Source organism: Bombus vancouverensis, chromosome 10 (genome assembly GCF_051014615.1).
Source record: "Bombus vancouverensis nearcticus chromosome 10, iyBomVanc1_principal, whole genome shotgun sequence".
Lineage (NCBI taxonomy): Eukaryota > Metazoa > Arthropoda > Insecta > Hymenoptera > Apidae > Bombus > Bombus vancouverensis.
The window spans coordinates 7,129,651-7,142,166 of NC_134920.1; the positions used below are offsets into that span (position 1 = coordinate 7,129,651).

The following is a 12,516-nucleotide window of genomic DNA, read 5'->3' on the forward strand; positions in this document are numbered from 1 at the left end:
TGATGCGGAGATCGGCTGTTGTTCAAGAGGATTCGACGCCGGGAACGTTCGGAATGTTTTAACATAGCTTCGACTAAACTCCATGTAGCGTTCTATCGGTGTTCTTCGATCTCTTCCCTCCTCCGCCTCTGTGTCGGCTTTGTGCAGAACCATATACTGTCTCCTTTTGTTCCACGATTTTGTAAAATCAAGAAACATCCTGTTCTTCCACTCATTTCTTGTCTATTGTCGTATTACAACTAACACGGTTATGAATAAATTTACAGCGAATATTAATAATTACCAACTACATTAAATTAAGTTAACTAACAGACAGGCCCTGGAGAAAGAGCTCGAGTCCAAAGTATTTGCAGAATCTCGCTTTGTGAATTTGCGACTGAAAATGTTTGGGATGTTTTATCGTGTACTTCTACTTGTTTTGCAGAGTGCCGTGCTCACGATCCTGGATTAAAATTGTTATCGAGTTTGAAAGAGCTAAGAAGATGAGTAGAAATATTGATCAAAGTGAAACGAAATGAAATTCTATACTTTAACAATAGAAAGTTATCGAACTTGATACTCATTTACCTTGACGAGTAAGTTCGCATTTTCTATATGCCTGATGGATTTCGGCTAGGTTTGCTTTCAGCATTCATCATTCGTGAAACTAAATTGCAACTATCCATCACTCGGGCAAACAACGTCGTTAAAAGTGATCGAGTTCTCTGGCGCGAATAAAAAGCCAGGATATCTCATTGTTCTCGCTAATCCTTAACTAGGAACGTTGATTTTCCGTGAAATAACGACTTAATGATACCCAGCCGGGTACTTCTTTTAATCGGTCGGTGCTCGATGTACAACGCTCGGTTTCTATACGTAGCTTTGATTGATGAGTCGATCGCATGTCCTTTTTTGCTTCAGGTTCTGACAGCAAGGTGTCGGATCTTGATGGACAACCGTATACAACGTTATTGTACAGCAACGGACCTGGGTACACGCAGCCGAGGAATATTTTACGAGAAGCTGGCAAGGATTCCATTCAGGTAAAAACGGCCGGCTCATATTCTCGCAAAGATATCGCGTCTGTTTATTGGATCGGAAAATGATCGCGCTGAAATATCGAGGGCACGTTTAAAAATCCATCACGCTTTGTCGAGGGGTTCATTCGCGAAATATTCGATGGAACTCTTTCGAACTTCATATATTCCGTCCTCCTTCGTCCTCGTTCCCACTTTCATCCTCTTATTCACATTTCCGTTTTCGAGACTGAATGGTCACCGACGATCGGTTGGTTTTCCGACCTGATAACTTTTAATCTAACCACGAGTCGGTGATCTCTTTTACTTAAATATTCTTGAAATGTGTATAGTCGGTACGTATTGTAAATTCGAGTCTTTTGTTATCGAAGAGTGATTTAAAGCGAGAAACTTCTCGCGAGTGCAAAGGAACTTACGGAACTTACTTTTGTAGCAGATCTTAATTAAAGATAGAGTAAAAGGACGAAGTTTGAGACAGTCTGAAAAGAAGGTTTTTGTTTATCGCGTTGTAGTACGATATTCATAGGAAAGTACGGTACGGTATAGTACTCCACGGTGAAATACGGTATTGAAAGCTTTATCACGCGTAACGTTCGTGTTGTAAATCAACCAGTAGACGGCTTCAATCCCAGATAATAAATTCTATTTAAAAAAGCAATTCTATTTCGTTGGACGTATTCGTGAAAGCATCCCAGTTTCGCGATATTAAACGCATACCCGGCGCTCTCCAGCATCGGCTGTTGGTTTAATTCTTCGGATATGTCACACGGACTAACTAGAATGATCGTTACAAAACGGAGAAAATTGGAAATATTAAAATCGCGCGAACAGGCCACAGCATCGTTCCATTCCCTCGTAACGTTCGTTAACATTTCCACATCGGCCAGCTGAAAGTTTCGTGTTCGAATTTACTACTCGTAACAGCGGCTGGGTGTTTCCAGCGTCGATTGATCGAACACGAAAAGAAATGTCACGTAGAGTCGTGCAATTATACGTTAATTAGCGTGGAAACATTCTGTTCTTCAAACGAAAACGTTCTCGAGTTTCCCTTTGCCTGTTTCTGGTTGTGGCAAAAAAAAAAAAAAAAAAAAAAAAGGAAAAGAAATACGATTCAGTCTTAATAAAATAAATGGTAACCCAGTTTCACAAAAATAAAGCGCGTTTTCATAAGACTTATGCAAAAGAAGAGGAAGAAAAATTGGAACGAGTGGCGAGTACATGGCAAGGAGAGGCGGAGAGAAAATGAATAGAACTATAAGAGTTTTACGTTCATTAAAGTGACCGTTCCCTCCGTAATATATTTGTTCTTTTTTTTCTGAACCACTTTAAATATACGTGAATTTTATTAAAAATACACGTTGACGACGAACATGTTATTTTATTATTACTCATTTTGTTTCCAGTTTGCTTGTCTTTCGCAGTTGCATAAGCAAAAGCTTCGTTGATATCGTTTGAGATATTTTATAATTAATTGGTCGAAATTAAACCGTTCATTTAGATATATCGCAGGTTATTATCAGAGGAATATCGTCTTTCCGCGTATCATATCATGAACGCGATAAGCAATAATCGTTGCCATCGCAACCGATCCGCAATCGGAATTTGTAGCACGTACTATAAACTTTCTTCCCGTGTCTCGGGATGGAAAATCAATTTTTACGAGTCTCGTCCTTGAGGCTTCTATGACGGGCATGTACGTTGCGTATAGAAGTTGAAAATGATTGGAAAATTGACTCGTTAAATAACTCTTGCTAACTTGATTATTATACATTATTATGATTATTATACATTATTATTATTATATATATATTAAAATACGCAATGTTTTGGATGAATTATCGATCCGATGAAAATTTTAAAATATTCAGAAATGCTGTGTTGTTTTGAATCCAAAAATGCATATTTTACTGTTATTTTACATATTTGTTGTTTATTTGCTTTACTCTTATTTTACTTTGAAGCTGCATCGAATTTTGTTTTTCTTCCTGCACTGATTCTATCAACATTTTATACGATTATTTCCTCGTATTTACATTTTAAATTAAATAACGGAAGTTACATATTTTGTTCAAATATGTACGCAGCCATCCTGGCAGAGACAAATGGAAAATTTCACTCCTTTGTCGTTTAATCAAAAAATCCCGAGAGATGTAGGTCATCAATTCAGAAAATCTGTTCCTTCCTTTACATCTCTTTTCTCGTTCGAATCTCTTACGTCCCATTCACATTCACCTTCCACTAAAAATCCACCACGAGCATTTCTATTTACGCCCCCATTTCTACACGCATAGATACAGCTAACAGTAAAAATCGTTGCAAAAGTAGCGTTACCGCGGGATCGATGAACGAAATCGCTGGTTAAGATCCAATCATCTGCCACTCGAGTATTTCCTTTACGATCTTTTCAACTGAGATAAGAAATCCAATTTTATTCCGGCCCGTTCGTTTCGGCAAGACGAAACGGAATAATCAAACGAGTATTTTTTATTCTCTTAAAGAAGATAATACGTTTAACTGATCGGGTCCGATTGGCTAATTTGGTCGAGCGGCTGTTCCGTGTCACGATAACTCTGTTTACTTCGCGTGGAATATCATTTCCGTTCATCGACGAAGATCGACGGTTTTAGACGATGGAGTGCTTGGAGAATCGTTCGACTCGAATGGTCCGATGATGGATGGCAACTGCATAGCTGTGCGATATTTAAGCTTGCCTCCCGGGCGGACAATAATTCCATGAGATATCGTACTCCGCCGCGCCGCGTAGATTTCGGCCACTATTGCGGAACGATCGTAAGAGAGCTAGCTCTCCCAAGGGATCGCCATCCCGTTTACTTCGATTCGACGCTTTACGACGGCTTTTTAACCTTCTCTTCTCTAACCTATAGCGTCGCAGTGCACTGGTAGCTGGTGGCTCTGTATAATTCAGCGAAGAGTTTCCCGGATCATGGGGCGAGCTGACGTATTCATTTGTTATTTATTCCACTATCGTAAAACCCAGAAGATTTATTTTTTTAACGTACAGGAGCTTAATTTTTCGGCGGACGATTTGATTTTCTCACTCTCATGTTATCAATTTAAACAATACTTTGGCAATCAGCGACTGGTATTTTACGCTTGTAACGATGTTGGAAAATACAATATTTGTCAAAAAGAACGAAAGATACACCGATGAAGTGGATTTTTAAATAACGCTACATGTACAGTTGGCAAATATATTTTGCCTAGTGTTGCGCATACGAGCTATCCTATTGGTGTCGTACTTTTAATTAAATACTGTATTTGACCGGTGCCTGAATTTATTGGCAAATTCGGTTCATGAAACTCTAAAGCCGATGAATTTACTTTGTTTATACGGTTCTTCATTATAAACGATCGATTCTGAATAAATAATCCAACAAATTAGATAACTTATTAATCAATTAATCAATGATAATTATCCGATTCGATTCTAGAATTGGCACTACAGGTATGAAAAATTGACTTTTGATCGATTTTCTCTTTTCTGTTACTTTTCTCCTGTACGTATCGCGTTACGCTGTCTAAATAATGTTTACTGTAATACATCATAACTCAACGATAATGCTGTCGGTAAATTGCACGTTTCCGTCTTGTAATCCTTGACTCATCGCTAGACGCGGCGGTCAGTAGAAACCAATGACACGGATAATAAAGCAAAGCTGTTACACGAGAAATTTCGTGAGCAACGGGAGCAAAATAGGTCGAGGTGTTCGAGTTCCTTCGGTTCGATCCTTTCCGGAACGCCAGAAGCTTTGGGAAAATCTTAGAGAATTCTTAGACAAGAACGTTCTACGAGAGCAACGTCGTCCACACGGGTAACCTGTCATAAATTACGCAAGTGTTCCGTGCAAAGAACTATAGGAAGAAATGGACTTAAAACGATTCCAGCGGTCTCGATGCATTCGTCTTGAACACCTCTGTAGAATTCGAGATATTATTGGAATAAATGGAGAAGTTTCAACCTGAGTCAAAGAAAAATTACCTATAATTCTATGATTAGTATCTGATAAATCAATGAAATAACGAAGTAAAACTGTAACTTACACGAGTGTCATGGAAACAACACGGCTAAGAAATTACCAAGGAGAACGAAGAATTTCTAAACTGGTTCTTTAATTTCTTAAAACATATAAAAGCATCGTTACACGGTGTAGATACTTGTTCTAACTTTTTCCAAGACAAAGCTCCGTATCATCGTGTCTAGATGATCTTTACGAGCGGGCAAGATCTCCCTTTATACGATCCATCTTTACCGCAAGATTCTCCGCAGCTTACACGAGAAAGAACACGGACCATTAATCCGTCCCACGCGTTCCCCTACGGTCAAATCACCCTTCTTACCCCTTACTCACATCCACGCTGTATATCTACTCGACAGCAAAGTTCCAACTCCATAAAAGGCGAACTAAGTAGCGTTTCGTGATCGCCCGCGGATCCTTCGATGGACGATCGGAAGAAAACTGTGTCGACGTATCTTTACTTTCTACGAAAGTTTCGCGCGTGCCGATTTCAATTCCCGACGAGACGTAATGCTGCCGGGCCTTTCCAGCTCGATGAAAGTTTTATACGCCGTATGCTCGATAGAAGTACCAGCTAGCGGCGTTGCTCGTTTTCTACACAGGCGAAGATTTCCACCCGTCGCGCACCACGTTCTAGGATGCACCCTTTCATTCGATCGCGGGGATTGAACGTGTTAAAGGGGTTCGTCGACCATTTCGACCGTACTCGCGAAAGTACCCTCGTGAAGCACATTTTTTTCTTCTTTTCCCTTTGCCTTCTTTTTACCTACATTTCTTTCGTTTCTCTTGGGGGTTGTAAACAAGGAGGAACCAGAGGGCGGGACGGATCGAAGAAGCATAGCTTGAAGCTTCGGAAACGTCGTAATGTCGGTTTCTATCGGTGTTGCGGAGAATATCAGTTGCTCGTGCATCATAATTACAAGCTTGAAATTGTAGGCTTGGTTTCGGTAACGAGGCCGCCGGCTGGAATTTCGTTCACGCCGGGAAATCGCGGTACCGGCTCGAAATTTATGGCGTGATTTATCGCCGCTGTTCCGCGATTATCCTTTCGACGCGGATTACGAACGGGTTTATCTCAGCAATAAGGAATCGACGCTCACGTCGTATGTGGTACCTCAATTGCATGCGAAATTTTCAGACTATGCGATTTTATACTGAAGCGCCTGATATTCAAGTCAATAAATAAGAAATATTACGATGTATAAATAAATTTGCTATCGACATAAATTATTTCGCTTGGCAAATGGCCATTAAAATGAAAAAGGGCAGCTCCGTAAGTTGTAAAATTTCACGACTATTAGTCGAGGCAAATAAATCATTGCATTTTCTTAAATTTACAAATACCCAAATTTTGTGTTAAAAATTCTTACTGCAAAGCGCATATATAAATATATACGTAATTAACGCAGAAGCTGATCCATGCAATTAACGCTGGAACGTTGGTTTTGGATTGCAGACCGCTGGAGTACCACGTGCCTGGGCGACACACGGCGGCGAGGACGTGCCAGTGTTCGCCATCGGTCCTTTAGCGAATGTCTTGTTCTCCGGTAGCGTCGACCAGAGCTATATACCTCATGCGATCTCGTACGCCTCCTGTCTGGGTCACCACGCGAGCCGCTGCTCCCGAGATTCCATATCCAGCAACGACACAATGAGCGCCCCGATAAGCTGTCCCTCGGCGGAGCCGAACAGCGCCGCGATATCCAGCGATGTGATGAATGACCAGGCCAGAAATCCACCCACGAAATCCGGCGCGTCTCTCGAACCGGCTGGCTTCCATTCGCTAACCAGTGTTCTGCTGCCCCTTATCCTTGCCATTCCACCATGCCTGCTCGAGGGAACGAGTTAATGCCCGTTAGAGCCTCTTCCGGTGAATAGTTCTCAGTTACGTTCGACCTGAACCACCCCAAGGAAGCTTTCGGATAATCTGTCAGGATGAAGACAACAGGTGATCCTAATGATCTCTCGAGCTCGTCTCGTATTTCGGGATTAAAAAGTTCGAACATCGAAAGACCATTCGAGCGGAGGGAACAGCAGAAGAAGATTCTTCTGGTTTGGGTTTTGAATCGTAACTCGATCGAATCAACCGGATGAGGGTAAACCGAAGGTCTATTAATTCTTTCCTTCGTCTTGGTGGGAATGATCGCGGAAGTCGCGTATAAAACGAGAGAATAAGTGGCTTGTGAAGGAGGATACGGAAAACGAGTACCAGGGACTATGTATATTCGAATTTCCGTGCGCACGGCTACGAGCGAATAATTTATCAACTTGGCTCTCGATACGTCGAGCCCTCGATCGAGTGTAACGCCTATTCTCCGGTGGAAGCTGTTCACAAAATCCAGGGTATAGATTAAACGGATGGCTAATGTACGACGAGGGGCTGTCTCTTATCTTGTACTGGTTGTTACGTCACCTCGAGGGGAACGGGATTAATCCCAGCCCCGGGAGTCTGCTTCTTCCTAGAAACAGCCATCCATAAAACGTGTATACCCATGTGGATCGAAGGGGGCCTTCGGTTAATCAGCGTCAAGAGTCAATAGACGATCTCGCATACTACGCGATCCTGAAGACGTTCCAAAACGGTCGAACGATCGACTGGAAGATTATGGGCCAACCGTTCGAGTAGCGGGCGTGTCACACGTTTCACGTCGAGCGTTTTGCAAACGGGGACACACGATGGAACGTGAAGTGGTAATTTGTCGTGGAGCGGAGGTGTGTCCAAAAGGTTTTCAGACTCTATGGAACGACGTGCGAAAGCTTTCCGCCTATCTCTCCCTCCCTTTCTCTCTCTCTCTCTCTCTCTCTCTCTCTCTCTCTGTCTGTCTGTCTCTGTCTCTCTCTCCTTCTCTCTCTTTCTCTCTACCTCCCTTCCTCTCCCTGTCGCGGTTCTGCTCACTTCGGCGAACAGTTAATGACGGTTCTTGCCTAATTTCGCAAAGAATTTAGTGCTACCCGGTGAGAGGGTGGGAATCCAAAGCAGTTCAGAGGACAATTTGCGACGATAATGACTATCCCAAGGCAGCTCGGTGAACTTCGCCGACTTTCAAAGCTTTCACAGAATCTAAATGGGGTTTACAAGTACTACGTGACGAGGATACTTCATCCGAGATCGGCGAAGAGTTCCCCGATAGACTCGACTCGGTTCGATTAAAGGGGTGTCAAGCGTGTAGATCCGGACGCGATCGCCGAATGAAAGTGTCGAGAAAGTTGCTCGAAATTCGTGAAAGTAATTCTTACAAGAGTGATGTTACGTTACGTTGCGTTACCATGTTTTTTCTCAGTTTGAAAAAGTGGTTTTGAAGTGTGGTGTGTTATAAGGTAAGAGGTTGTCCGGTTAGAGGTACATTGAATATTATTCATATATATATAAACTTACAGATATCGCAAGAAATACATCGATCGGTTGGTCGTGCCAATCGTTTCATTGAATAGTTTCGTTCTATGAAAATTTTAGTTCATCGATTTTAATTCTGTAACGATGAAAATGAAAAGAATGGAGGGTCGATAAAATGGATATTTCCATGGGGAAATACATTCTTTTTTCTTTTTTGACTATTTTTATTGTTTGGTTCCATCGAAGTTGAAAATACAATCCATCTCAATTGGTCGAACAATTTGCACGAGTGGGAATAGATTGTAAATTTGTCTGATAGAATGGAATTATATCATCAACAACATTTCAAGATAATTCTACTAATATCGTGTTTCGAAAGTACTTGATCCGTAGAAACGTGTCCAATTCGTTTGTTCAATTTGTTGAAATTGTTTTACAGCTATACGTTACGTAAAAGTCAAAAGATCGATTTAACTGTCTTTGATCGAAAAAATTGACTTTCCAAATAAATTTTCGGGAAAACATACATTATAACAGTAAAGTTATGCCGCAAACAGATGAAATGTAAATAATATCGGAACTGTTATAACGGGCCCCCTCATTAGCATTTGAATGGAAATTTTGAGATTCGAAAACGAGCGACAGTCGCTGGGACTCTCAAGAAAAGCGCGTTTAATTCAAATGTATGATAATTCGCTCTGTGATATCGAGTTTAATAGCAATCTCTCGTCATCTGGAATTTTCAGGAAACATTCAAACTTCGTCTCTTTTTTTTTGGATCGAATTTCGATCAAAGCAGTGATTAGATCGATCGTGTTCTCCATAGAAATGCAAAAAACCAGAAGAATTGAGGGGAAAATAATCGCGATCGATCAAATCTGACACAAACGACCATTTGCAAAATCAGATTCACTTTGATCCTGGATTACTATCCACGTCGAAAAGAAGATTCTCGAGGCATTGAACCATCGAGATTTCAAAATGAAGTCCTTTAATACACAGTCGTCATTCGAATTTAGGTAGGACAATGCGTCGTTATTACGAACTGTAAATTTTAATTTCAAATATCTGAAATGATTTTAATATTTTAAACGATCAAAGAGATACATAGTAATTTGATTTTGCATAAATTTGAAATATATCAGACGTCCTCACGCGACGATCTCAATTTTTCTTTACTTTTATTATACTTTTGCATCTATATCAGTACCTGGTGTTCGATCTATAATCAGCATATCAGAGAGATTTATTTGAATATGATGTTTTTCCATAAGCTCTGTACCATTGCGAAATAAAATCACCGAGATTGTGCGCAGGCCGAATCGTAGATTTTTCAAAAATAAGATCATCGTGTTTCTACGTTGCGAATCACTCTGTTGAAAATTTCATAATGTATAAAGCGCGGGAGTCGATATTTTCGTCGCACGTGTTCATTGAAACGTTCTATTTTCAACGACTGCAGAGATCAGCTACAAATTCTTCGATACACGTACTCCTCGGAAACTTCATTTCGACTTTGGATATTTTCAACATTGTTGTCAGCTTTCCATTAGACTTGGTATCAGAATCGTTACCGTTGGCATGAAACAAGTTTATCTAAGCGTAAATTGTTGCTTGCGAGGGAAGAACGTTAGAACAAGGGAAATTCGTTTTCAAGATATCGCGAAGGGTAAGGTATTTCGTAGAGGCGAAGCTCGTCTCGTTTAATTCGTCGTAAAAGAATTTCTCGTGCGATGATGAAATACACGAATAATACTTTAAACGCAAATGATACTTTAAGATAACGCTATAAAACCAAATATATATGTCGTTAGGAGGACGATTGTTGGATCGAATCGAAACGCTCATAAGCGCTTCTTCTTTATTTTTTATTATATTTGGAAATACAATTTCTGTTATTCTGTATTTTAATTGCCCAGCTTCAAATACTTTGTTTTAACCCTCTATAATTGGATTCTGTTTGCTTATGTGAAAAACAAATTAAAATTGATTACATTTTCTTATTTTTATATCCAAATTACAAACGAATTATTGGTACGAATAAATTATTTCGTACAATTTCAATTTTCAAGTCAAAGTGCAATCCTCATTACGGAGGATTAATTGTGCAAGAAATTGTTCGCTCTGAACTTCTGACATATCGCTAGCGCTTCTATCTTTATTCATTTGCCTTGTTAACGTTTGTCGTTCCTTGTACGTAGATTCCACGAATCATGTTTTTGCATGCTTACATGGCACAAGTGCAACGTACATGGACGAAACTAATCAATTTTCAATTAGTAACACTGCAGTCGCGATAAAAAGTCGAGTGAACGTTTCTTTGTGATGTGTATGTATTAGATACATATACGAAGACATCTGGTAACCAGACGACGTAAATTGCTGTTACAAACTTTCTCCACCTGAATTACTCGCGAATGCATTTGTTATTATTATCGTTATCTAACTAGAGTTTATCGTTAAACCCGATTGAGAGTTATTATTGCCTGGAGATTCTTATTAATATCATCGCAAATTTCAAAATTATGTTCGTTGCCTGTTATTATACGGGACTATATGATAAAATCGCTATACTTTATAAAATACTCGGTGAAATAAAGATTTTCTTTTTAGAGGATTCTTTGTTGTCCTTAGGTCGTTATCGCAAAACGAAGTTTTTGGTCGAAAAACTAGGGTAGAGTTTATGCAAACGTCAAACGCTAAGATTTATGCACAGCTGCACCAGCAGACAATGATGAAACAATAGACAGGCATTCAAGGAAAAACAAACTTGGTTGTGAAGTTTCGAGAAAGATTTCACGAAGTTAACAACGAAGCTTTAAGCAGGGGGAAAAAAAGGAGATTTGTCGAGCGTAACTGTAAAGTTTGAAAAACGACTGTTTCAGCTCGCTACCGAACTTTTGAAGAGGGGCCAAACTCCTTCATCCAGTGCTTTTTTGCTTTGACATTCTCTTAAAAATTGTCGTTCTCCGTGTTTCTTCGTTTATAATAAGCGTTGTTAGTGTCATCCTAACGCCCAAGCTAATCCTTTTTCTGTTCATATATCAGCATTGTATATAAGCAGCGTATCTGCAGACGTGAAAACTGAAAGAATAAAAAGCATATGGTCTATCGATTCAGCTGTGGCATTAGTCTCGATAGTCACATACGGTATAACATAAAGCATACGGTATTTGTATTGTTGTTTATTTCAATATGGTATTATTTATAAATATCACTACGTTCGAACGCTTATCGATATTCTATACTTTATTGAATTCAATATTTAAAAAATTGTGAGTCTAAATAACGTTTCAATAATTCTGTACGAGTTTATATTTCCTGTACTTTAAAGAGAATGTTGTACGAGAACGGTGTGGTACGTATGTAACCCAGAAATACAAAAATGGAAAGTAAGAAGATAATGTAGGATTTTCTACAGGACGAAATAAGCTCGAGCTTTGAACTTTAACGTAGATCATCGAATACTTTTTCCTCTTTCTGTAGAGTCTACATCGCCATAGCCATGTATTTCCATGACAAAAGAGGAGCAAACCAACGTTACTGTTAAAAGATGGATATGAGAAACTAGAATTAAAAGACAGTATCGTAGAATTTGAAAAATCAAGCACTAACAAATACATATAATATCGAAGAGCGATAATAATCGCATATAAAGCTTACACATGTCGATTTTAAGATTGCAAGATTTTAAATAATCAACATCCAGGTTAAAAACCCGAAATGAACCAAAATGGAATTAGAAAACTGAATACATTCGTTGTAATAAATCTCGGAATTAGAAGGTTGGTTGACGTTAGAGGAAATGGGAAGAGCAAATATTCTTTCTTTTTAAACTCACGTATACGGCGAAATATCACTAAGTACGCAGCTCAGCATCTAAACACGACGTAAATTTAGCACATTCGCCAAACATACATGTGTTCGCAGGTTATCCTTCTTTAAACATGACTAGCCAAACTCTAACAACAAGCGAACAGTTAGCCAATTTCGACAAACAATAGTTAGAAAACTATCAGCGTTATATACACGTAGATCACCGATACGGGTCAACAATCGAGAACGATGGAGAATATTTGTTCGTGCAAAATAATTCGAAAATCGAGAACATCGAGCATTCGTTTCAGTA

The 12,516-nt window shown here is 39.6% G+C and overlaps 1 protein-coding gene across 1 annotated transcript in view; it reads left to right on the top strand.

The window, feature by feature from the left end:
- LOC117157818 (alkaline phosphatase) overlaps nucleotides 1-8,583 on the top strand; it is a 244,471-nt gene extending 235,888 nt beyond the window's left edge. Inside the window, exons 8-9 of the mRNA XM_076622126.1 lie at nucleotides 901-1,022; nucleotides 6,510-8,583. Of these exons, the coding sequence (XP_076478241.1) occupies nucleotides 901-1,022; nucleotides 6,510-6,902 (515 nt within the window). The 3' untranslated portion in view covers nucleotides 6,903-8,583. The remainder of the gene's footprint in view (nucleotides 1-900; nucleotides 1,023-6,509) is intronic.
- Nucleotides 8,584-12,516: the final 3,933 nt, after the last annotated feature.